Consider the following 26,701-nt stretch of genomic DNA (forward strand, 5'->3'; position numbering starts at 1 on the left):
TATTTTACTGAGGGAGGAGTTAAAATTCATTATTGCAGTAATCAACATTATGCCAAAAATGCTATCAACCGAGCTTAACTTGTATTGAACCTAAATATTCCTTTAATAAAACAATAATACACGAAAGCTTGAAAAATAAAGATCTCCACTCACCAAAGACAGAAACACTGAATGTTTTAGATGACAATTTTACTCCACTTATCTGTAGTTGATAGGCTCCAGTATGTTGAGTTGTGATGTTTGTGATGGTCAGAGATCCAGTTTGATTGTCCAGCTTCAGTTTGTCTCTGAATCTCCCATCAGGACAATCATCAGATATGGAGAAGATTTTAGCCTCTCTATTTATTTGAGCTAAAATAAACTTTTCTGCTCCAAAATTCCACAGTATTTCGTCGCCCTCATATATTTTAATATCGTTAGTGTTTAGAGTGACATAATCTCCCTCCATCAATGATACTGTCTCACCAAACACACCTGATGAACATTGAAAAAGGTTTTGTCACAGATTAGGTCTCAGTTTACAAAGCCTGAAATCAGTTTGTAATGGTTTTAAATATGAGTTGAAGAACAGCATCAGAGACAGAAATTTAAGATATGTAGAACAACACGAGATTTGAACACAGCAGATGAAAATATTTAAATTTAACAATATACCAACAGTAGAGGCAGCTTTATTATTGTGTAATGGAAAAAAATTAAGCCATAAATATACGTTTAAAACTTACCAATCAGGTGCCACCAGCACATACAGAACACAATAAACATGTGAAACATTTTATTCAACAGTTCAGAGTCTGATCTAATGAGACTGTCTACCAAAAAAAACCAGCAGAACGGTGTGTGAATCCTCCCACGACAGTTCGACCCTCCTCGTTCTCACACACACACACACACACACACACTGAACGCATGTTATATATAGTTACATATAAATGTTCTTAATACTTTAGATGTTTATTTAGTGAAAAACATTCTTCATTTTTATCATTTTGAATGTAAAATTTTGTATTTATTTCCATTTTATATTTGTTGTCTGACTATGTTAATAGCTAAATGTATTAGAGTATTGTTTGTATTTTAAATGAACTACATTTCATGGTCAAATAGAGCCTAAATCTAATGATTTTAAAAACTCTAGTGATTTTAAATGTGTTTATATATTTTTTTTCCAGGTTTACTGAAATATACACCGGCACTCACAGCTCAGCCTCTGAGTCAAACTGAAACCTGCTGCGGTTGGTTTTCTTAAGAAACTTGGTTTGATCTTTTGGCTCACAAAGCATCTCTTGCAAGACATTGGGCACTGAGAGCGTATGTGTTTAGTTTGTAGAAGAGGGGCTTCTTCCTGTCCTGCTTAAGTCTACGGTAACAACAGACCAAGATGAGAAACTGCCTTATATTCCTGTTCAAAGCATATGCAGGTGCATTCATGCAAACATCCATGCAGAAGTTCAGTTTATACAGAACCTTAGAGTTCTAGACTCATTTTTATGCTCTCTTTATGCCAAAAAGGTTTTATAAAGAGAGATGTAGGCTATATTTTATCTTTATAATGTAACAGCAATATATATATACTCAGTGTTCAAAAAAACTTTGGTGGTTATAGTTATAACGAAGAAGAAGAAGAAAGAAAGCAAGCAAGAAAGAAAGAAAGAAAGAAAGAACATAAGATAACTTCTAAATCTTGTAGTGATGAATCAGTTTTCCAGCCTTGAAAGGATAATATTCAGGAGGGACTAGAGTCTATGGAAATATGCTGTAATCACTACTTGGTTGCATGAACGCACCTGCATATGCCTTGAGTAGGAGTGAGTAAAGGATGTGGGTTGTGTGGTGATCATAAAGTTGCACATGCATGTCCATGACACTTTGCCTCTATACCCAAAACTAAGTGTTCATTCGTTTTAACCAATTCACCTCTGTGGTGTAAGTGGTGTAAGGACACATTAGCTGAACTTACTCAAGTTTTACGCATATGAACTGATTTTAATGAGTTTTTGTAGAAAAGATGCCTGTGTTATTAAGACTGTTTGGCCGTTGTTGCAGAAGGAGGTCACTGAAAGTTCACTAGAAACCTCACTCACAGATGTGCTATTGTTTATGCAGTATAACTGAACAAAATGATTTTAATGCTTTGTAATTACTGAACCAATCAATTGTAGCTTCACGATAAAGGCACAGACTGATTCAATAATACATGACAATATATTCAGACTAGAAGTGTGCACTTGTGAATGACCTTAAAACCTTTTTTTTTTTTTCTCAGCATATCATTGCATTCAAAAAATAAAATGTTGGGTTTACTTTAAGTTAAGTCATAATATTTAAAGTACTATGTAACTTGTGATGTTAAACTAACTGCCTGCAATGATTTGGGTGGTGGGTAATGTAGGGACTATCTTACACCTCTATTCTTTCTGAGAAAGATCCTGGGGTTCATATTAACCACACCACAAGGTGCCTTTTTACAGTATAGTTTATTAGGAGCCACTCAAAACACAGTATGAGCTCCCTCTGCTGGCCTCACTAACACCTCTTCCAGCAGCAACCTGGTCTTCCCAGAACATCTCCCATCCAGGTACTGACCCGACTCAACCCTGTTTAGCTTCAGTGTGCATGCAGGTGTAAGCTTCAGGTTGCTGCTGCTGTCTTGTGCAGCCAGTCTCTTCAAGCATCCCAGAGCTTTCCAGCCTTAGACCAGCATCACTGTCTTTGAAATGTTGTTCATTGGCATTTAGTAGTTCAACTTTATCTTCTCATCCAGTCATATATATTAGGCCCATTACTGATGCTTTCAAATGATAGAAATGCACATTAGAGCTGCTGTTTCCAAAAAAATAAAAAATAAATCTGTTAAATCAATATCATACAAATGATGACCAGAGTACGGTGTAAATTAATTTATGGTTAGGACTCTTTACATAGGATTTTAAACAAACCATTTGTTTGATGTGTGTTCAGTTGTTGTGTTATGAACTCACCGTCTGACTTCCACTCTAGATAAAACTGCTTTACAGTGAAATGGAGGACTGAATCAATCCAGCAAACCTAAAACTACATTTTAGTTAGGCTACATTTATCCTTTTTGTTGGCATAAGTAACTGATAGTAAATCTAGTTCCCAGCATGCTTTGCTTGATAATAACAAAATAATAATAACAATAATAATAACAAAATCAAAACCTCAACTACACAGTAAATGATCGCGAATATATAAAATAAACAGACAATATAACTGGTTAAAAAAATCACATTATTCAGTGGTCTCTTACTGTCTTGTTTGTGTCTGTGAAAGCTTAATAGCTAATGTTTGAATTAATCTATATAAATAACGTATATACCAAATATAATAAAACGCCAAATTATAGGCTATATGTATTAATTTAAGAAACATAGCAGCCAGCAAAATAAAAAAGTAAACTACAGCATTAAGAACTGTTTTGCTCAAAATCGTTCAAATGTTTAGACGAAACGGATTATTATGTACCAACACTATCAAACAGCATTTACACAGCACTTTACAAACAGCACTAATGCAGATTAAAGAACGTGAAGACGACACGTATCTACGTCTTCGCGCTGCAGTGCGTAGGGAGCCTCCCAAATTACCTTTTCACTTTCATTCGTGACACAACGGTTTCTTAATGCACCAGTAAGCTGGATACCAACCGCTGTAAAACAATAATAATGGCTAATAAGAAGAAGACACAATGGCTTCGGGTTTACTGAAGAGAAAGAACATAGCACTGTGTATCCAAATTTGCATTTATTCTTTAGAAAACCTAATGAAAATGAAGCTTCTCTTTATTTCGCAGCTATTGCTCTGGTGTTTACTCGACCATGGTAAGACATTTAGGCTTGTTTGTCAATATGTTAAAGGTACAAAACAGATTTTAATAGCAGTGTGCATTGTTGAATTTACTGGTTTACATTCAAATGTTCTTGTTTGTAAATTACAGTTTTATACTGTAAAATTTACAGTTTTTGGCCGTACATGTGTTTACTGTTTTTCTGTATTTTTTACAAAATTGTTCTGGCAAAAACAGCTGCCAAAATTATTTTGTAAAAACTACAGAATTTTTTTTTTTACAGTGTAATTTATCTAGCTGTTACTAACACTGTGGAAAAGAAATGTATTTATTGTAAATGTTACAATTAGGCTATTATACTTATTAAATTGGGAAATATCACTTTTGTCACTTTAGTTTATGTGTTTATGATATTTCCTTATGACATTCCATAGTTTATTATTATTATTATTATTATTATTACTATTATTATTATTATTATTATTATTATTATTATACCTCAGGCAATAAGGAACATGGTTTTACCTGTGACTACCATACCATAATTTATTTATTTTATTTACAAAACATAGGTGAGTTAATAGACGGAGAAATAACTGCACAGAAGGTGCTACCAGCAATGAGCAGGGTTGCCAGGTCTGCAAAACCAAACCAGCCCAATTCTTATATTTGACAGTAATGCATATCATTTGTGTTTTGCAGTAATTGATTTATTTGTGCATGACCATGGCAAGGAGGCATTTATGGAGATATTTTTGTCTGTACTACTTGATGTGAATCATGTTGCAGACAGACAGTTCTCGGTGGGTGAGGCATTTCACTAGTCAGTGATCTCTGATTATAAAAGCAAATTCAATTATTCCTCCACAGGCACCACACCTCAAGACATTGTTCAGATGTTTTATTTCATGACATTTGTCAGGTGTTTGTCCTTAAAATGCTCTTGTGTGTAATTATTTCTTACACATCTCATCCCAAGCCTCTGTTGTTAATTCCAAAACATAATTTTAGAGCTAAATAGTTTCTAATTGCATTAATCATTTTATTAATGTTTTTCTCTCAGACCTGGGTAGTTTTCATCAGTCTTCTTGCCTTCTTAATGTGTTGACCAGTTTAATTTTTTCTAGATTTATCCAGAGCTGATGTGATGTGTTGGCTGTTTTTTTTTTTTTAGTAGTACAGTAGTTTCAAAAATAAAGATTATCATTGTTTACCTATATTTATGCCATCCAAGGTGCTTATGACTTTCTTCATCAGAACATAAATGTGAATGAATGAGTGAATTAAATTCATGCTCTGTAGGATGCATACAATGATTGTCCACCTTTGTGAATTGGGTAAGCAACAAATCAGTAAGTAAAACAATCTCAACTTGAAATTAGTGCTTATGATTCTCTTTGAAATGTCTGAACTTTCACATAACTTTCATTTTCTATTACAATCAAAGCATTGCTTTCTACTTCTCACATGAACATGCGTTGCACAACTAAGTGATAAATTGAATGCTGACAGGAAGATCATTTTTAGTTCAAGCTGTATTTATGGATTTATTTAATAGACAAACCTATCGCTTTGCTACATAAGACATCCGTTGATGAGGAGGTGCATGCATGACATTTGGACTCTCCAAATTATTGCAGCCATTGCATGGTATGCATCTACAGATCTCATATTTCTGTCTGTGTTTTAATAAATAGCAAATGATGCTACCATAATGTATTTCTCCTTTGTTTATTTTCTCTCCATCTAGTGAAAACATTGTTACTAGAGATGTTAATTATCTATTGTATATGTAATGTATTATAATTAGTGCTGTCAAATGATTAATCACGATTAATCGCATCCAAAATAAAAGTTTTTGTTTACATAGTAGAAATGTGTGTACTGTGTATATTTATTATGTATATATAAAAACACACACATGCATGTATATAATTAAGAAAAATATGTTACGTTTATATATTAAATATATTTATATATAATATAAATTATATGAATATAAATATACATATAAATACATGTAAATATTTTCAAAATATATACTGTAAATGTGTGTATTTATATATACATAGTATATATGCACAGTACACACAGATATATTATGTAAATAAAAAAACGTTATTTTGGATGCGATTAATCGCAATTAATCGTTTGACAGCACTAATTATAATAGTAATAATAGTAATATAATATCCGGTAGTAATACAATTAAATGCAGTATAATAGTATTTAGTAATATAAATAGTGGAAAATCATATAGAAATGGTAGAATTATGGTGAATATGGTAAAAATTACAACACAACTGTAAAATTGAAAAACAAATCATAATGTATTAAGAGCCAGGGGTTTAAACTTTTGAACAACTTAGTATGTTTAAAGATCATATTTTTGAATATAGTACCGACATTTAGTACAGAAGCTATATATAATTTTTTATATGTTTCCCAGAAGACAAAATAAATATTTTCCCCCAATCATCAAATTTAAAAAGGATTTATTTATTTATTTATCCTTGAGCATTGCTGAATGTTTTCCTTGTGTAATATTTGTATGTGAGTCATTCAGTTGTCTTCAGTATGAAGATGGATCTCAGAATCATACTGTCACTGGAAAGGGTTCAAATATGCAAGAGAAGCTGGAAAACTGTGTTTAACTGCTCAGGACAAACAAGGGCCTCATGAACAATTATCACAAACATGACAACAGATTTTGATCATTTAGATAGCGACACAGTATTAAGAATCAAGGGTATGTAAACTTTTGAACTGGGTTCATCTGTGTATTATTATAGTACTTTCTTCAAGGCAAAGTGTTTGACATCTCAAATTGTGTCACCATTAATGCAGAGGAACAGAGAAGTTTTATTTCATAGAATCTGTATTCATTTGGAAGAAATTGTGAATTGATTAAAAAATATTATTAATTTCTTCTTCAGGTGCATCTGGTGTTGATACAGTTGAAGTGTCAGTGATGGAGGGAGATTCAGTCATTCTACACACTGGTGTTGAAACAAACCAACACGACAGAATTAGATGGTATTTCAATGACACTCGCATCGCTCAAATCAATGGAGATCTCAGTAAGACCTGTACAGATGTTCAGTGTAATAAAGGTACTGAGAGATTCAGAGACAGACTGAAGCTGGACAATCAGACTGGATCTCTGACCATCATGAACATCACAACCACAGACTCTGGAGTTTATAAACTACTGATAAGCAGCAGCAACATCGACAGTGAAAAGAGCTTCAGTGTTACTGTGCATGGTGAGTCATGTTTGAAAGATACTCCTGTAGCCTACATGTAAATCACATCATTCATGTGTTATTAGTGATCATTTTTATTCTTACCTGTATATTCACTTACTTTGTTTTATCAGTTACCTTCTAACAATCATCTATTTAAATTTTTTTTCACCCACCTTATGTGATGTTTTCCCCCAAAAGATCATCCTGCAGCTGTTGGTTTGTGTTTCAGATGTTCCTTCTGCTGAACGAGATAAAATGAAGAGAAAGTCAGTGAAGGAGGGAGAATCTGTTACTTTGGATCCTGATATAGTAAAAATCCCAAATGATTTAAAGATGTGGTATTTTAATGATATTCTCATCATTGTAATCACTGGAGATCAGAGTGAGATCTGTACAGACGAACAGTGTCCTGACAGATTCAGAGACAGACTGAAGCTGAATCAAACTGGAACTCTGATCATCACAAACAGCAGAACCACAGACTCTGGTCTTTATAAACTACTGATCAACAGCAGCAGATTTGGCATCATAAAGACATTCACTGTTACTGTTGCTGTCACTGGTGGGTATCACTTTAGTCATTCAGTGCTTTTTCACTTCAAATATTTTGGTATAGTTGTTTATCAGTCCATATCTAGTAATAATAAGTGTCTTTACCTGTTCTAGGTTCAACTGCTGCTGCTGTTGTTGTTATTGCTGTTCTGCTGGTTGCAGCTGCTGGTGCGATTTACTGTTGCTGCAGGAGATCTACACCAGCAAGACAATATGGCAAGTATTGCATATAGTTGATTTGACAAGCTGGAATAATGATATTTACTGTGCAAAAAAAAAAAATCTTTAACAATATGTTAAAGTATGTATATTTATTCTAATTGACCAAATACAATTTTTGTTGTTTTGTTCAAACAGGGAAAGTGATGCAGCACAATAATCATGACCTGGTGAGGCACTATGTGCACAAAATTTATCTGTAATGTCATTTTAAATCAAATTAGACCAAAACTATGTGATTTTTTTTTTTTTAGTTCTTTTGTTGGAGTTTGTTTTGGGAGTTTGAAACAGCTTGCTTTGAACTACCATTGGTCTGTAGCGATTTCAAAATAGGCAGGTGTGGCTTTGGGGCTTCACCTTCTTTGACATGGAAGTCTTCTCCAGTTCATTTACTCTGTTCATTCCCTCAAGATCAGACATCAGGGAGTAAAATCATGAATTCTCTGAAGAGCTGCTTTATAGAAATTGAACATGTTATTCTTACTGATAGCGACACCTACACTGTTTTTCATGTTTAATAGTGTAAAGCTGCTTGCTTTAAAGCTCTATTGTATAAAGTGCTATATAAATAAATGTGTAATGACTGAAGTACCGAATTGCTGCTCGTGCAAACATATAAACATCACATTAAGATGCTTTCTTAACTGCTGTTTTCTCAGCACTGTTATTTTTGTTGCGTGTTTATTTTTCTATTGAGAGGAAAGTGCACAGCACATATTTACATGTTCATCTAAACACTGCACTCGGCAATGCAGGTGGCGTTGGAACGTTTGAAAACTCTACATCGCTGGTCACATATTTCAAACTTATTCTTACCCTTAAAGTGAATAAGAAAAATAACTTTACCATGAGTATATTAGAGCCTTAGGTTGTATGTATCTGTTTGAGATTTCCGTGTGAAAGTATGTTTGGTTTCATTAAAAAATCATCCCATAAAAACACCAATAATAATGGACTTATATGAGAGAGCACTGCACTTGTGTTGTTTAGCTCCAGAATGAAGAACAGAGATTTTTACATTCAGCATACTTCAGAGGGAAAAAAATGAGTTTGTTTAACTGAATCATACATTTTTTCCACAATCATTTGTTTTATCTTCTGGGAATCTGTTTTCTTTCTTTCAGGAGAAAGGTGGAGAAGCATCGCCTCTTATTCAGGCTGACAGTCTGAAGACGGATGTTGCTGATAGGCAAGCAGTGGAGCAGGTTGAGACTCTGCAGATGAGTGTTGCTGATGGGCCAGTTTTCAATCACTTAGAGACCCCAGTATGTTTGGTTTCATTCAAAAATCATTCCATAAAAACACCAATAATAATGGACTTATATAAGAGAGCACTGCACTTGTGTTGATTAACTCCAGAATGAAGAACATAGATTTTTACATTCAGCATACCTCAGAGGGAAAAAAATGAGTTTGTTTAACTGAATCATCAATTTTTTCCACAATCATTTGTTTTATCGTCTGGGAATCTGTTCTCTTTCTTTCAGGAGAAAGGTGGAGAAGCATCGCCCCTTATTCAGGCTGACACTCTGAAGACGGATGTTGCTGATGGGCCAGTTGTCAATCACGTAGAGACCCCGCAGACAGATGGGACATCCATCAACCAGGCTGGGACCCCGCTGACGAATGTTGCTGATGGGCCAGTTGTCAATCATGTAGAGACCCTGCAGACGAATGCTGCTGATGGGCCAGTTGTCAATCATGTAGAGACTCCACTGAAGAATATTGCTGACGGGCCATCCGTCAATCAGGCTGTGACCCCGCAGACGAATGTTGCTGATGGGCCAGTTGTCAATCATGTAGAGACTCCGCTGAAGAATATTGCTGACGGGCCATCCGTCAATCAGGCTGTGACCCCGCAGACAGATGGGACATCCATCGACCAGGCTGGGACCCCTCTGAAGGATGTTGCTGATGGGCCATCGGTCAATCAGGCTGTGACCCTGCAGACGAATGTTGCTGATGGGCCAGTTGTCAATCATGTAGAGACTCCGCTGAAGAATATTGCTGACGGGCCATCCGTCAATCAGGCTGTGACCCCGCAGACAGATGGGACATCCATCGACCAGGCTGGGACCCCGCTGAAGGATGTTGCTGATGGGCCATCTGTCAATCAGGCTGTGACCCCGCAGATGAATGTTGCTGATGGGCCAGTCGTCAATCATGTAGAGACCCCGCAGACAGATGGGACATCCATCGACCAGGCTGGGACCCCGCTGAAGGATGTTGCTGATGGGCCATCCGTCAATCAGGCTGTGACCCTACAGATGAATGTTGCTGATGGGCCAGTTGTCAATCATGTAGAGACCTCGCTGAGGGATGTTGCTGATGGGTCGTTCGTCAATCAGGCTGCCACCACGCAGATGAATGTTGCTGATGGGCAAGCCGTGGATCAGGTTGAGACCCTGCAGATGGCTGTTGCTGATGAGCAAGCTATGGATCAGGTTGAGACTCCGCAGACAGTTGTTGCTGATGGGCCAGTTGTCAATCATGTAGAGACCCCGCAGACAGATATGCCATCCATCGACCAGACTGGGCCCCTGCTGAAGGATGTTGCTGATGGGCCAGTTGTCAATCGTGTAGAGACCTCACTGAAGGATGTTTCTGAAGGGTCGTTTGTCAATCAGGCTGTGACCCTGCAGACGAATGTTGCTGATGGGCAAACTGTGGATCAGTTTGAGACTCTGCAGAAGGGTGTTGCTGATGGGCCAGTTGTGAATCATGTACAGACCCCGCAGAAAGATGAGCCATCCATTTATCAGGCTTTGACCCCGCAGACGAATTTTGCTGATGGGCCAGTTGTCAATCATGTAGAGACCCCGCTGAAGGATGTTGCTGATGGTTCATCCATCAATCAGGCTGTGACCCCGCAGACGGATGTTGCTGATGGGCAAGCCGTGGATCAGGTTGAGACCCTGCAGACGGATGTTGCTAAAGGGGCACACGATAATCAGGCTGAAACCCCGCAGACAGGTGTTGCTAAAGGGGCACACGGTTATAAGACTGAGACACCGCAGATGGGTGTTTCTAAAGGGGCACGCCGTAATCAGGCTGAGATCCCAAAGACGGGTGTTGCTAAAGGGGCACGCGGTAATCAGGCTGAGACCCCGCAGATGGGTGTTGCTAAAGCGGCACGCCGTAATCAGGCTGAGACCCCACAGACGGGTGTTGCTAAAGGGCCATGCCGTAATCAGGCTGAGACCCCACAGACGGATGTTTCTAAAGGGGCACGCGGTAATCAGGCTGAGACCCCGCAGACAGGTGTTGCTAAAGGGGTACGTGGTAGTGGCAGTTTGAACAGTTGATTTTACTCTCACTAGTATAAGAGCACACTTCCCCAGTACATTCAGAATCTGGCTCATATTCATGATCTCAACCATATTCTCAAAACTATCATTTTCAACATCTTTAAAATCTATATTTTAATCACTGGCAGTTTATTTACCACATCCACAATCAAATTACAGTATATTTGATTACTTACAGTAAAGCCATTCAAGCCATTTCAAGTTTTGCAGATGATATTCTGTGGTAATTATGAGTGAAACATCATGACATCATTGTGTATCAGATATTGCCACCTTGAGGAATAAAGGTGAACTACAGTTATTGAGTCATCATATATTTAATTATTGTTGCACAGGAAAGATATACTTACACATATATTTACAATGTTACATTATTGTTAGCAACCCTGTATACTTGTTTCCCCCCCCCCTTTTTTTGTTTTTTTACAAAAACACTAATTAGAAAACAAACATTCATTTATAATTTATATTTGTTTATATTTTTTGTTTATAATTTATACTTTATATTTATTTTCTTGTTATATTGTTTACAATGAATATATTTATTAAGCATATTAAGAAGGTTGATGTCTAACTGTAAAAAAAGAAAAAATAATGAGAGGGAGGGTAGCAAATTATGTCCCACGTCGCTAAAGACCCGAGTTATGTGGGTTAAATGATTAAAGGTTAATTATTAACATTTACACTGTAAGACCCCATAACACACTAATCTATTTTAATCAGATTCTTTGTAATGTCATTATGCAAGTTGCAAGCACTTTTCACAGACTATATGCCCAAATGCACAAATGAGAATTTGAATGCAATTGTCAGTCAACAAACACACAGGTACTGAATTTAATCTGTAGAAAGTCTGTTGATGTACAATTTACAATTGTAGCTTTGGCATCTTGACAGAACATGATGAAAACACCAGTATGTTGAATTTAGGATGCTGTTGTATTTATTAGAGCTGTGGAATATAATCATTTTTACAGTGCATTACGATACTGATGTGAACAATTCTGCATATCTTTTAAAAAATTGTTTAATTAATATGCCTATCACGGTTTTTTGTTGTAAATAATGCAGGCTATTCTTGTTATATATTATTTAAAAAGTTGCATATGTCATTAGGAAGCAAAGCACTTGCGCCACTTGTTTCAGTTTCGGTTTTAATGAAAGGAATATGCAAGAATGAGAGTTATTAAGCGCAATAAGCCACAGAAGTGATCTCAATGTGTTACTCACACTGACTGACACACCTGAAGTGAGCATACAGAAAGCCTCTCTCAAACAGCATGTGATCCCGAATTCAGTTTTCTTTAGCGGCGTATTGTGCTTGAACAGTCAGATGCACACAGAGTTATTTCAAAATATCTGTCTTGGTATTTTATAATTGAATTGTTAAGCTCTGAATTGTAATTCAATGCAAGTGAAGATTCAGACCTCTAGTATATACACCTTATTTAACCAGGAAGCCTCACTTGTTTGTCAATTATAAACTGCTGTTTTCAAAACTCTGTGGCCCATATGAATGATTTGGCTTTTGGTTCATATGTTGTTTTGTGTGTGTGTGTGTGTGTGTGTGCACGTTTTTGTGACAAATGAGGACCTAAATTTGTATAATGACAAGGGTATGACATAGGTATTACATGGAGAAGGTGACTTTTCAGGACATTACCCCATGTCCCCACTTTTCAAAACGCTTATAAATCACACAGAATGGAGTTTATTGAAAATCTGAAATAGCACAAAGTCTCCTGTAAGGGGTAGGTTTAGGGGTAGGGTTGGTGTAGGGCAATAGAATATACGGTCTGTACAGTATAAAAACCATTACGCCTATGGGATGTCCCCACTTTTCACAAAAACAAACCTGTGTGTGTGTGTGTGTGTGTGTGTATTGTTCATATTTGCAATGTCTGAATGATTAAGTTATATAAATTGAAGAATTGGGGTTTCGTCCATACCTCCACCTCTTGTCATACGCCATTTTCTCATGGTTTCTCACAGGCTCAACAAACATTTTTTATTTGTTGTCTGTTAGGAGGGGCTCTTTGTGGGGAGTGCAAACTTTCCTCAAACACTAACTAGTTCGATGGACATTTTCATCTGTTAGCTAGCATGCTTTTTTCATTTGAGCACAGCAAAACCCCCATTAAAGACACTGCACTGTACTGCGCTTCCAGCAGAGGAGAAGGCCACTGTACCACAGTCTACTAATTCTGGTGAATGCATTAAGTTAATGTTAGCAAACGTTTTGTATTTTGACAAGGCTCTTGATTGAAATCTGGTGTGCTGCACATGTCCTGAAATGTGACTTCATACTAACATATTTTCGCTGCAGTATAGGTCATAAACCCCACACTCTCCATGTAAACAACTGGAACTACAGCCAAAAATAAATAAATAATAATAATAAAAAAATCGAATTACACTTCAAATAATTTATCCAAAGATGCTTTCTGTCATGTTAGGTAGTTCTTACCACGCTGATATATGTTTAAGTGTTCGCTTTTCAAATGCATTTTGATTTAGTTATTTAGTATTTGATGCTGTGGGGTGTGATGTCATGCTGATTATATGAATCTATTGAGGTTTGGGCCGGAACTTGATACCTCGGCCACAGTGGAAGGCAGTGGAGACGAGTCGACTGTCTTTTTTGCAGTCTATGTTTCAAATGGATTAAGCTGAGGTTAATTCATCCTTTGCTGTAGGCATACATGGAAGTGCCAGCGCAATCACTTTTTTTAATTTTACCTGCAGTAATAACTTGTGACTCCAGCAGGCTATATAGATAAAAGGAAGTGTACTAAATTCCTTATTCGTTTGTATAGGTAGTTTTGTTAATGTGCATGCGACCTAGTTGTGCGTGTACAGTGTGCAGTCCGCCAGAGCGGTTCCAGTTTACATTCAGTTTCATTCTGTGCTGCAATCTTCTGTGGTAATCTTCTGATAGTTTACTTATGAAATATTGTTAGTAACATTTTTAGTACACTTTGAAGTATAGTCTCAGTAAACTACTAGTTTAATAGTTTTATACTGCAAGTATACTTGTAAGTTTTCTTTAAGTGAACTTTACATACTACCTTAAGTATACTACTATGTCCCTATTTAGGTATTCATTTGTATATATTATGTTACATGAATATCTGAACATACAAAATATCAAAAGAACAGGGTATCTGCTTGTAAACAAAAACATTTTATTCTAGCTTCATGCATTCTTTTTTTAAACACTTGAATGTGGATAAGTTTCATAAAAAAAAAAAAATTAAAAAATAAACAGCATTTTGAACAAAAGAGTATAGCTATAATATATTTAGACTTTTTTCTAAGTATAAGTCAAGTATACTTAAATGTCATTTTAAGTATATTTCTGAGAAGTACATAAAGCCCATTTCTGAGAAGTACATAAAAAGTAGACTAAAAGTAGACGTTCCTATTTTTAGTTTAAAAGAAGTATACTAATAGCACACTTGAATAAACTTCTTTTCGTAAGGGTATAGCAGAAGTCAAATGGTTTCATATAAACAAGAATGGAAGCATTCTTTCACACAGACACACAAAAGCAGACATCAAACACAGTCATCCAGCAGTAGACACATTCTCATGCACAAGTTGTTTATCCACCTAACAGATCAAACCAGCATTCTATGCAGATGTACATAAACATGACAAAGGCAAATTATTTTTAGGTGATCATTTCAATAATCAGTCTTTAAGTAGCACACGTGGTGATTCTCACCAGTCCCTAAACTCATCAAGACTCAGAGTTTGAGGTTGTTGCAGGAGATAAAAGCAGTGACACAGATCTGATAGAAAAACACTGAAGACTGAAGATTATTTTCGTAAGGGTATAGCAGAATTCAAATGGTTTCATATGAACAAGAATGGAAACATTCTTTCACACAGACACACAAAAGCAGACATCAAACACAGTCATCCAGCAGTAGACACATTCTCATGCACAAGTTGTTTTTCCACCTAACAGATCAAACCAGCATTCTATGCAGATGTACATAAACAAGACAAAGGCAATTTATTTTTAGGTGATCATTTCAATAATCAGTCTTTAAGTAGCACACGTGGTGATTCTCACCAATCCCTAAACTCATCAAGACTCAGAGTTTAAGGTTGTTGCAGGAGATAAAAGCAGTGATACAGATCTGATAGAAAAACACTGAAGACTGAAGATCATCTTCTCGTGGCAACAGGTACATACTCCACATGATCTTCTTCTTTAACATGCTGAAAAAAAATAAAAACATCACACAAGAGTTGATTATGCTTATAAACAAAGAGAAGTGTGACTCTCTTAGAAATACAGATTCCTTTGGTTGTGACATAACGTGATGTATTGAATTAATGCCAAATTGGACACTAAAATCTGATCTGATATGTGATTTTGTTTTCAGATGTTTTACCGGTGAGTTTCTACTGACATAAACCAGTCCACTTAAATTTGTAAAACAGAGCTTAATCATTTTAAATAATATAAATTAAGTTCCTTGAACAAACTATTTCTTGAGTGTATGTATTTTTTTTTTTACTTACTGAAAGTTGAAGTCTGTATTGTTAATAGGAGATTTAAAGATGCTGCATTTTTTTTAGAGTTTAGTAGACAGAGTAACATGAATTAGGAATAATTTGTCTTACCGATTTCTGTGCGTTTCTTTTGTGGAATATCGGATCAATGTAAGTGATCTCTTCTGTATGAGTCTGAACTGTTTTGACAATAACAATAATAGATGCATTAAAACAACAAAACACAATCTTATCTAGATCTGTTTCTTTGCAACATTCTATTATTAAGGCTGTCAAAGTAAAAGGCTAGCAAGCATAAGATCCCATCCTCCCTGCATAATCACTCTCCAAAGCCACGCCTCCTCCAAAACATGTGAATGCGCGCAGGCAGAGCAGAGGCTAATCAGCATCACGATGCAACACTGTCAAATTACCTCATGCCTGATTCACCAGTGAGAAAACATTACAGTACAAAGCATGTCAAATTACAATAATATCACCTTCAACTTTAGTTCAGTCTGCAATAGTGCAAACAGGGTGCCCGGAGGTATGCAAATACATAAATTGACAGGCAGGTAGGACAGCCTATCGCAATTTTCAAACCTAGGAATATGACTGGATGAACATTTTATGATTTATACGCCTTCCACAGACAATATAAATTTAAATAAATACATTCAGACCACTTAACGTAGTGATTGCTGCAGGATGGGAAGACTTTCAACCAGCATTAAAATAATTTTTTGAACCAAACCACCTACCCTGCCTAAAACTGTTTAACACACGCACACAAACACACAAGACATCTTCAACACAGTATCTCTTTATCATTAATCTTAAATATGATTTATTCATGTTTTTCCTAATAAATTTTGTCTAATTCCCTATGGAAATCTCTCTCACACATACTGTACGAATACACATTCACTCACAGATGGAAACATACACGCGTACAGATAATTGTCAGCACTGCTCTACAACTGACTTTTAGAAACAATATTTTGCAACTAAAAAGCTATGTCATTTAGCTAACACTTGCCTTCTTGATTCGTTTTTCTGTGTTTCCTCCAGAATATCACGACTGCAGCTACAATCAACAAAGATCCAGCAGTACAGATCAGCACTATCAGAGATCCAGAGCCTGTAACGATAATCATTAATGTGTGTGAATGTGCAGTTTGATCTACAACAAAAGAGAAATCAGCTCATTAAATAAACATATATGTCAGCGCTGCTGTACCTGAACATGTGTGACAGAGCTGAGTGATGTCCAGATGTGTGGTCTGGTTGCTGATGGGATTGTTGAGCACACAGCTGTAGCTGTTTTTATCCTGATATTCCACCTCCAGAGGTAGAGAGAGACTGATGCTGAGATCAGACACACTGATGCTGGACAATAAACTGTTTCCTTTGTACCAGGAGAGAGTCACATGACCCACATTCACCACTGAACACAACAATGAACAGTTCTGCTGTGATGATGATGATGATGAAGAACAGTCTCTTCTTATGACAGGTACAGGCAGATGAGCTAAAAACACGAGAGAACAAACAGAAATATGAATAAAAACATTTTTCATGGTGTTGAGTGAGTTTTTATATTATCTGTCACTTCAAACTATGAAACAAGAATATGTGAATGGCAGGACAAATGATCTCTACTCACCGTAGACATAAACACTGAATGTTTTTGATGACAGTCTCGCTCCCCTTATCTGTTGTTCATAGTCTCCAGCATGTTGAGTTGTGATGTTTGTGATTGTCAGAGATCCAGTTTGATGATCCACCTTCAGTCTGTCTCTGAATCTCTCATCAGGAACATCAAATGTTGAGAAGATTTGTTTCTCATTGCTGATTTTAACTATGAGAGACTTTTCAGCTCCATATTTCCATGCTATTTCATCGTCTTCATGTAATTCAGTAACATTAGTTTTTAAAGTGACAGAATCTCCCTCCATCACTGACACTGACTGTATTTCATTTGTTTCTGCACCAAACACACCTGATGAACATAACGAGGTTTTGTCACAGATCAATGCTCCAGTTGGTTTACAAATCCTGAAATCATCTATAGATGTAATCAGTTGCATGTGAACTGAAGAATATGCACAACAGCATCAGAGACACAAAATGAACAGGGATATATACTGTAATTTGTTTTGAAGTGTTCTGCTTTGGCGCAAAATCATTGTGTAAAGTTACATAGTTTAGTTGTGCTGAATATTTTCAATACTTAGTAAATGAGTCACTTGGATCAGTATAAAACAAACTCACTGTGTTATTACTGTCTCTCATGCTCTCAGGGCCCCTGCGCATTTAGACTAATGACTTTCCATGACGTTTGTAGATATTTATGATGACTGCAGAAATATTTAAACATTTTAAAACATGGAATTCTTTAGAAATAGATTTTAAATGTAAAACAAAAAAAGTTTATATAGATATTTCAAAGCAACTCAGTGGAAGATTTTGGCATTTTGAGTCGCTATGCAGAGCACAAACATCTACATTCGCTCTGGAGATTTTCATTGTTTTTTATTTTTAGCATTTTATTTTTGCACTTTCCAGCCCGGTGTTAAATTCCAAAAAAAATACCTGAATTCAGTGTAAGTAGATCTCATAGTAATTATTTATTTGGTACAGTCATTAGCAGATGGAAATAGCCCAATTCTTAACAACAGCAGTAGCTCAGAAAAAAATGTAAACCATAAAAATGTTTTTATAACTTACCGATCAGACTCCACCAGCACAAACAGAACAAAACAAACATGTGAAACATTCTCTTCAGTGGTTCAGTGTCTGATCTAATAAAACCTCTGCTAAAAACACTCAACCTGATGTGACTCCTCCCCTGACAGAATTTGAACCTCCTAGTTTACTCACTGTATTTGCATATGGTATAATGTTATATTTCATCCAGCTCTTGTATTTTAACTGTTTTTACTGATTGAAAATATTCTTTATTTTTTATCATTTAACATACTTTTTGTAAGGTAGTTGCCTGACTGTGTTAAATGGCTAAAAGTAGAAGAAAATTGTGTGAGCTGTGGATGAACTACATTTCACGATAAAACGGAATGAAAGTCTTGCAATTTTTAAATTGTTGTGAATATTAATTCAGTTCTTAATGTTAGTGCAAGAAAAAAATGCAAAGTTAAATCTGTCTGCCATCTCACACTATCGGTTCAGTTTCTGAATCAAACTGAAAGCTGCTGTTGTCTGTTCTTCAGAAATGTGGTTTGATCTGTTGAGTGGACAAACATATTGTAGGTGAGAGTGGACATTCAGATAATGTGTGCATAACATGTAGATGGTGGGTGTCTTGTTGTCCTGCTGCATTGAAAAGCTTTTTAAAACTGTTAAAATATATATATGAAATGGGGGGTGATGGTGGTGGGGGTGGGGGAGACAAACCTTTGAAATGTGTTGTGTGTGAGTGAGTCCACTAAATGCATGAACCAAATACATTGAATTCTTTCCCATAATACTGGGAGAGTCAAATTGTAAATAAAAAAAAATAAAAAAAGCAATACATTAAAATTCTTAAGATTCCGCACAAACGTGGCTGCCACCTGCATTTTTCAGAAGTTAATTCAGTTGTACAGTGCAGTTGTCATTTTCGTACAGAACACCAGTCTGCCTTGACTGCAGACAAATTGAAGGCTTCTTTGAGACTAGTTACCAGCAGCTACTGCCCAAACTATGCAAAACTGTTACACTCAATTAGGTTATCTACACTTTTAAAAGAAACACAGTTGTTTAAAGTTATTGAAAGTACTTCATCTTCAGGTGAGACACTGCATCCTCTTCAAACATGATGCAATAATTCAATAAGCAAATAAATGTCTCTTGTGCAAATCTTAGTTTTTGCCCTAACTTATGCTACGCTTACATCCTACGTTATCCGCTAGTATGCCACTCTCTCGTGAACACGTATAGGACAGTTAGCGGAAGCTAGAGAGGCTATGGTTTATAACGTTTTAAATGTGGATATTATTCTTACACAAATGCATCAATTCATTTCAGAAGGCATCTATTAATATTAAAGTATGGCTTGAGAGGGAGTAAATCATGGGGTCATTTTCATTTTTGAGGGAACTATCCGTTTAAGGTGGGATCTTTTGACCGGTAAACAAGCACTCAGTGCACCTTAATATAATTGTTCCAGACGTGATATTTTATTTTGAACACCACATGAAGCTCTAAGCTGCAATTATGCACACTTTCTATTAAAATAACACCTGCTGTTAGATTTAACTAAATCCTAAATACCTCTTTGTACATTGATAACTAATAATTCATAGTATGATTGTAGATGTTTCTTCAGTGACTGATTTTTTTGGAGGCTCTTAATATGGATTTGTGTTTTTCCTGCTGTCTGGAAGGAGTTTTAATATAGCGTGATCGGTCATTTGACATTTAGTGCTCAGAAGTCACGCTACACGCCAACAAAGGTAAAAACTGAAAGTGAGTAAAAATGACTTGAGAACAGTGTTTCTAATTAATTTTGGTGTATTTGTTTAGCCTTTGGATATCAGTGCTGTTATGCTACTGAAAAAAAATAAGTTTTACTATAGAATTTCTCATTTTAGTTAGTTACTCCCCAAAACTGATGAAAACGTAATCAGCTATTAACCACTGCATATTTGCATGATACCATAAACATTACAACAGTGAATCAAACATTGCATTTACTCTTAAAATGATTCTCAGGCATTGTCAGACAAAGAAAAAGATCTTTATAAAAACAGGATGTGATATAGACAAGAATAGCTCTTCTACTAGCACCGCTAATTATGGAAAACAGTACTGAAACTTGCACTGTGTATCAAGGCATAAGTGTGTATAAGGTTATGGATATATATAGACACGCATATTCCCATGAATATAAATCTTAATATCAATACAACAGACTCAAACTCTAAGTTAGTCACAGGAGTTTCCTATTAAAAATCATCACATTAAAAAAGATTAAACTTTGATCATCTTCTCATGCTAACAGGCACGTAGTCTACTTGATCCTCCTCTTCATCTTTCTGGAAAAAAAGTATAACATAAGATATAATAAAATATGTTAAATAAAGAACAACTACATCAATGGTTTTGAGGGAAAACAAATACTGAAATGTAGTAATAATAAATATGAATAATAAAGATGAATATGAAAATTTAAAATGCCCAGCCTGCATAACAGAAATATGGCCAATAATATATCAAGAATAAGCCTCAAGTGAAAAATCTCCTGAATTAATATATGCCATACAGTAGTTTGATTCAGTTCCTTTCTCCCTTTAAAAGTATTTATTGTCATTTCTTTTAATCAATCATATTGTATTTTATTATTATTATTTTCCCGCTCTCTGCAACACCTTTAGAACATTTATTCAGTTATTCTAATATTCTAGTGTTTTCTCAGTAGCTTTATAAATGCACTCTAGTTCAAAATATGCAAGTAACTTAATCTGACTCCTTTTATTTACCGATAGACTCTTAAAACCACAATTGAAAAAAAAAATAATAATAATAATAACAAAATAACTTACTCAGAGGTATTGTATGCCAGCGATACACATTTAACAGTAAAATGGTTTCTTCTGTAACTACAATTAAGAAAGAAAATATCTATTACTATTTTATGTTATTATGTGATGGATAATTATACATACAATAACACAAACACACACTGATCTACATCTGACTCACTGCTGAAATGATACAGAGAATATATTTAGAAATACATTTTCTTACCAATGTATGTGCATTTCTTTCGTAGATTGTTGGCTCATGAATCATAACGACATGAGTGATCTCATCTTCACAAATCTGAACTGTTTGATCAACAGTAATGGATTAAAACTCAAATAGATGGATGAATAATGGACACAACTCAACTAGACTGTTCTTTACAATGTGTTATTTTAGGGCTTTGAAAGTTGAATCACTAATGCACACAATTAGATATATTTAATGCCGCAATAAAAAAAAAAAAAGTTAATTAATATAATTATGCATGTGGCCCCAATGGATCCCCTCCTTCGCCCCGAATTCATCCTCCTCCTGCTGGAGCAGGAAGAAAAATCGCACGAGGGTCATACCAGACTGTTTCTGGCAATAGCCCATCTCACCACCTATCCGGACGACGCTCTCTGCGCGTTCTATGATGCCAGCCTCAACACCGCGTGCAGAGCGCCGTCATACGAAGATGGCCCTCGAGCGGAATTCGCCACCTTTGTGGAGTGGACACTTTGTGGAGTGGGCGAGAAATGGATCTTCGTTCTCCGCTGGTTCCCAGGAGTATATCGCCAGTGCCACTCCCGACCCAGAGCCCAGCCCACCATCTCCCCGATGCGAGGAGCGCATGCCCGAGCCCACCGCTGACGGAGAGCCATCGCTCTCCAGTGCCTGCTCCTAGAAAGCGCCTTCCAGTGCCCGCTCCTAGAATGCACCCTCAAGTGTCCGCTCCTCCAGAGCGTAATCCTATTCCGGTGATCAGCCTAGAGGGGCCTCCGGATCCAAAGTTTAGCCCCGAATGCCCGGAGGCTCACGAATGCCAGCCCTCCCACCCTCTCCTGCCTCCTCCTCCGCTGTCGTCTGGCAGCCCCTCTGCTCGCCCCCAGTCCACCATATATGCAGTGCGAGCTCCGTGGGACTGCCATCCTCCAGCCTCGCCATGGCTGGAGTTTCCCTTGACTCCGCCTCCAGTCTCTAAGCCCCGGACTCCGCCTTGGCCCGTGGACCCGTCGCCTCCACCATGGCTCCTAGCTTCCTCCTCTCTGCCGTGGCCCAGCAGTCCACAAGCTCCGCCAGGCTCCCTCGTCCCTCTGGGTCCGCCTTGGTCTGGCGTCGACCATCCTGCACCTCAGGACTCCACTCCTCCGTCCCTCTGGCTCCTTCATCCCCTCGGCTCCGCCTCAGTCCTCTGTCGCTCCGGCTCCACCGCGGCCTCCCGGATCCATGCCTTCGCGTCGGTTGCCGGCGCCATCTGCTCCGCCTAGGACCTCCGGATCCGTCCCGTCGCCCTGGCTCATCGGCTCTCCGTCTCTGCCTCGGGCTCCTCCACCACCTGCTCCGCCACCGTTGGTCGACCCCCTGGAGTCGGTGGCCATTCCTCCTCCATGGCTCCTCCCTCCGCCGGCTCCACCGTGGGCCGACATTATGACAGTGGCTTGGGTCCTGCGGGGCTCCTCCTGCTCCAAGCCCCTCCTGTCTCCTCCCTGGCTCCTCCCTCCATCGTCTCCTCTCTGGACTCTGTCTGCCGGCCCCCTCCCGGGTGTCCATCCTCCTCCAGAACCTCCTCCTTAGTTCTCACCCATGCCCCCCCTTCTGTTGTATCCACGGTGTGAGGACACACCTTCCGGGAGGGGGGCAATATGTCAGGGTTCTGGACTGTCTGTGTGTGTTTTGCCCCCCATTACCCAGGTTCTCCTCATGTTAATTGTGTTAATTTGATTATGATTCCATGCGCCTGTGTTCCCCTGATTGCCCTGTGTTCATTAGCCCCAGTCTGTGTAGTCTTCCTTTGTCGGGTCTGAACGTCGTTGTACGTCTACCCCTGAGTCTACTGTGTTCCATGTTACCCCTTGGATTTCTGGATTAAAAGACATTTGTGAGTTTATGACTTGTCTCCTCATTCTTCGCTCCTCGCCGCAGGCTAGTGTGACAGTATGACATTATTACTTTTCAGCCACTATTAGCAGAGTAAAACAGTAAAAACAGAATCAGTTTTTTGCATGTGATATGAATAAAGACAGCTACTCAGGGCAGATCATTGCAAAAAACACTAACCACACACATTATTTAGGAGCTAAATGGTTTTACATTCATTAATTATATTAAATTACAATATGAGCTGTCAGTTGATTAAAATCAGTACACTCTTAAAAATAATGTTTTTTTATTGGCATTAATGGTTCTATGAAGAACCTTAAGCATACATGGAACCTTTCAAATGCAGAAAAATTTCTTTATAGTCGAAAAAGGTTCCCTTTCAGTCGGTCACTCTCGACGTCACGTTGGTGACCGACAAATTGGGATCTCGCTTCGAGAGACCTATCTACTTCGAGTGTAACTAAACAAGCCAATGCACATTGGCATGCAATTATTGCATCCAGCTGCCGCTGATCACAGCGTGAGCATAAAAAGGCAGCCGGTGCAATGCATAACAGCTTTTCGCTTCGGAGCCGAGCGACAACATCGTTCTGCTCCTTCCAAGTGTCTTCAGTTAGCTACGAGTTCAACGCGCTCTTGGAAGCTTTTGGTGTTGGTGGATGGCACTTCAGCGGTGGTCGTTCCTGTGTCGAGTGGGTTGTGCACTTCAGGCTGCACTACCCCCTGTTGTGCTGCAAGCGGCCATCTCCCCTGTGCGCCTCAGGACATAAAAGAGCATTTCCCTGAAAGAGCAATTTCTTTAAAATAGCTTACACAGGTTGTAAAGATGTAAAGATGTAAAGATCTTTGTAAAGATGACGGATCGTCATTTTAAAGATGCCGTTTCACCCATGCGTTTCTGGATGCGGTCGTTACCTGGCGCCGGGTGATGGTCACGATCGCTGCCACACATGTCTGGGCATTAAACACGCTGAGGTGGCGTTCGTAGATGAGTCATGTTCCCATTGCGGGAAGATGACCGGAGCTCCGTTGCCTCTGCCGCAATCTAGTGCTCGTCCTGGCGGCTGCCAGGCGAGGACTACTTCAGGCAGTAGCACGGGTGGTTTGAGAGTTACAGGGGTGGCAAACCCCTCAGCGAACCAACCCTCGGGGGCCCACCACTCCTCTAGCACTTCCGATCCAGCTGAGCGGCCAAAGGAACGCGCTGGGCCCTCTTCGAAGAGCCTGCCAGCGGTATCCTGCGGGGCTCCTCCCGACGACCGGATGTTGATCACTGCATCGGAGGGAGAGCTCTCTGAGGAAGATTAGGCTGTGCTGCCGCCCTCCGGGACGGTGGCAATGCCTGAATCAGATCCAGAGATGACAGCTATGCTTTCCCGGGCCGCCGAGAAGGTAGGGCTCGAGTGGAAACCTCCACCGCATCCCGAGCCTTCGAGGTTGGATGATTAGTTTCTCGGGGTGGCTCGCGTTGATTCTCAGCGCCCCACCAGCTCTCGGCTGCACAGAAGCAGACTGAGGCGGTTCGTCATACTGTGTCCCGGCAGGCAGCTGCTGCCGCCCCAGCCTGCTCGTCGCCGAGGGCGGCACTCCCCGGGTCCAAGTTACACCGGCCTGTCGCCAAACCTTCACCCCGTGGTCAGATCTTACGTTCCTTCAGGCAGGAGTGCCCCTAGAACAGGTCTCCAGGCATGCTGTGGTTTACACGAATGCCTCCACCACCGGCTGGGGGGCCACGTACAACGGGGACGCAGTGTCGGGGGTTTGGACAGGCCCCCATCTGCACTGGCATATCAATTGCCTAGAATTGTTAGCAGTGCACCTTTCCTTGAACCGTCTCAAAGGGCGCTTACGAGGCAAGCACCTGCTGGTCCGAACGGACAACACAGCGACTGTTGCGTACATCAACCAACAAGGTGGTCTGTGCTCCCGTCGCATGTCGCAACTCGCCCGCCACCTCCTCCTTTGGAGTCGGAAGATTCTGAGGTCACTTCGTGCCATTCACATTCCGGTCCTGAAGACCCAGAAAGACCCAGAAACCTCTCACTGCCAGTTGTTCTACTCCCTGACCGAGGGAACACACGGCATGGACGCCATGGCACACAGCTGGCCGCGGGGCCTGCGCAAGTATGCGTTTCCCCCAGTGAGCCTTCTTGCACAGACACTGTGCAAGGTCAGGGAGTACGAGGAGCAGGTCCTGCTTGTGGTGCCATATTGACCCACTCGGACCTGGTTCCCCGAACTAGTGCTCCTCGCGACAGCCCCTCCCTGGCAGATTCCTCTGAGGAAGGATCTACTGACTCAGAGACGGGGCACCCTGTGGCAGAGGTTCTTGGGGACCTACCCTAAGAGGTAGTTGACACCATTACTTCAGCGAGAGCACCATCTTCGAGACACGCTTACGCCTTGAAGTGGAACCTGTTCATCGAGTAGTGTTCTTCTCGTCGAGAAGACCCCCGGAGATGCCCGATCAGAGTCGTGCTTTCCTTTTTGCAGCAAGGGTTGGAGCGAAGGCTGTCTCCATCCACCCTTAAAGTCACTGCGATTGCTGCCAACCATGACCCTGTGGAAGGGAAGTCGGTAGGGAAGCATGTCCTGGTCATCAGGTTCCTTAGGGGGGCAAGAAGGTTAAATCCTCCCCTCCATACCCTCTTGGGACCTGTCTCTATTGCTTAAAACATTACAGCAGGGCCCATTTGAGCCTTTGCAGACAGTCGAGCAAAAGTTTCTTTCATTGAAATGTCTGCTCCTGCTTGCACAGGCCTTCGTCAAGAGAGTAGGGGACCTGCATGCATTTTCGGTCGACGATTCGTGCCTAGAGTTTGGGCCGGCTGACTCCCAGGTAATCCTGAGGCCCCGGCCCGGCTATGTGCCCAAGGTTCCTACTACTCCCTTCAGGGATCAGGTGGTGAGCCTGCAAGCACTGCCCCCGGAGGAGGCAGACCCAGTCCTAGCTTTGCTCTGTCCCGTTCGGGCACTGAGATGCTACGTTGACTGGACACAAAGCTTTAGGACCTCAGACCAGCTCTTTGTCTGTTACGGAAGCCGGCAGAAGGGGAAGGCCATCTCTAAGCAGAGGATGGCCCACTGAATTGTGGATGCCAACACCCTGGCTTATCAGGCACAGGGTGTGTCCTGCCCGCTCAGGTTACGAGCTCACTCTACTAGGAGTGTTGCATCCTCCTGGGCGCTGGCTCGTGGCGACTCGCTGACAGATATTTGTAGAGCTGCCGACTGGGCAACCCCCAACACGTTCGCTAGTTTCTATAGCCTTCGTGTGGAGCCGGTATCCTTCTGTGTTCTCACCTCTAACAGGTAGAGGTACTGAGAGGCCCCGGTTTAGTGTCAGCTTGCTAAAACTGCTCCAGAGTGTCCGTACTGTAGACCCTGTCAAGCTCCTCCATCCCTTCGGCAGCCAGACGTGGCAGAACGTCTGGCGCCAGGCCTTCACTTGA

General features: G+C 39.5%; 1 protein-coding gene across 1 annotated transcript; it reads right to left on the bottom strand.

Annotated features, from left to right (window-relative positions):
* Positions 1-15,311: 15,311 nt before the first annotated feature.
* Positions 15,312-17,644, bottom strand: LOC107574322 (SLAM family member 5-like). The gene is made up of 5 exons (XM_016260766.1): positions 17,308-17,644; positions 16,884-17,172; positions 16,681-16,790; positions 15,774-15,841; positions 15,312-15,365 (listed from the first exon to the last, which is right to left on the bottom strand). Exons 1-5 carry the CDS (start codon positions 17,597-17,599, stop codon positions 15,312-15,314), a joined length of 813 nt encoding a protein of 270 aa, XP_016116252.1. The 5' UTR covers positions 17,600-17,644.
* Between the last annotated feature and the right edge of the window lie 9,057 nt (positions 17,645-26,701).

Source organism: Sinocyclocheilus grahami, unplaced genomic scaffold, assembly GCF_001515645.1.
Source record: "Sinocyclocheilus grahami isolate Dianchi unplaced genomic scaffold, SAMN03320097.WGS_v1.1 scaffold2183.1, whole genome shotgun sequence".
In the NCBI taxonomy this organism is placed as follows: domain Eukaryota; kingdom Metazoa; phylum Chordata; class Actinopteri; order Cypriniformes; family Cyprinidae; genus Sinocyclocheilus; species Sinocyclocheilus grahami.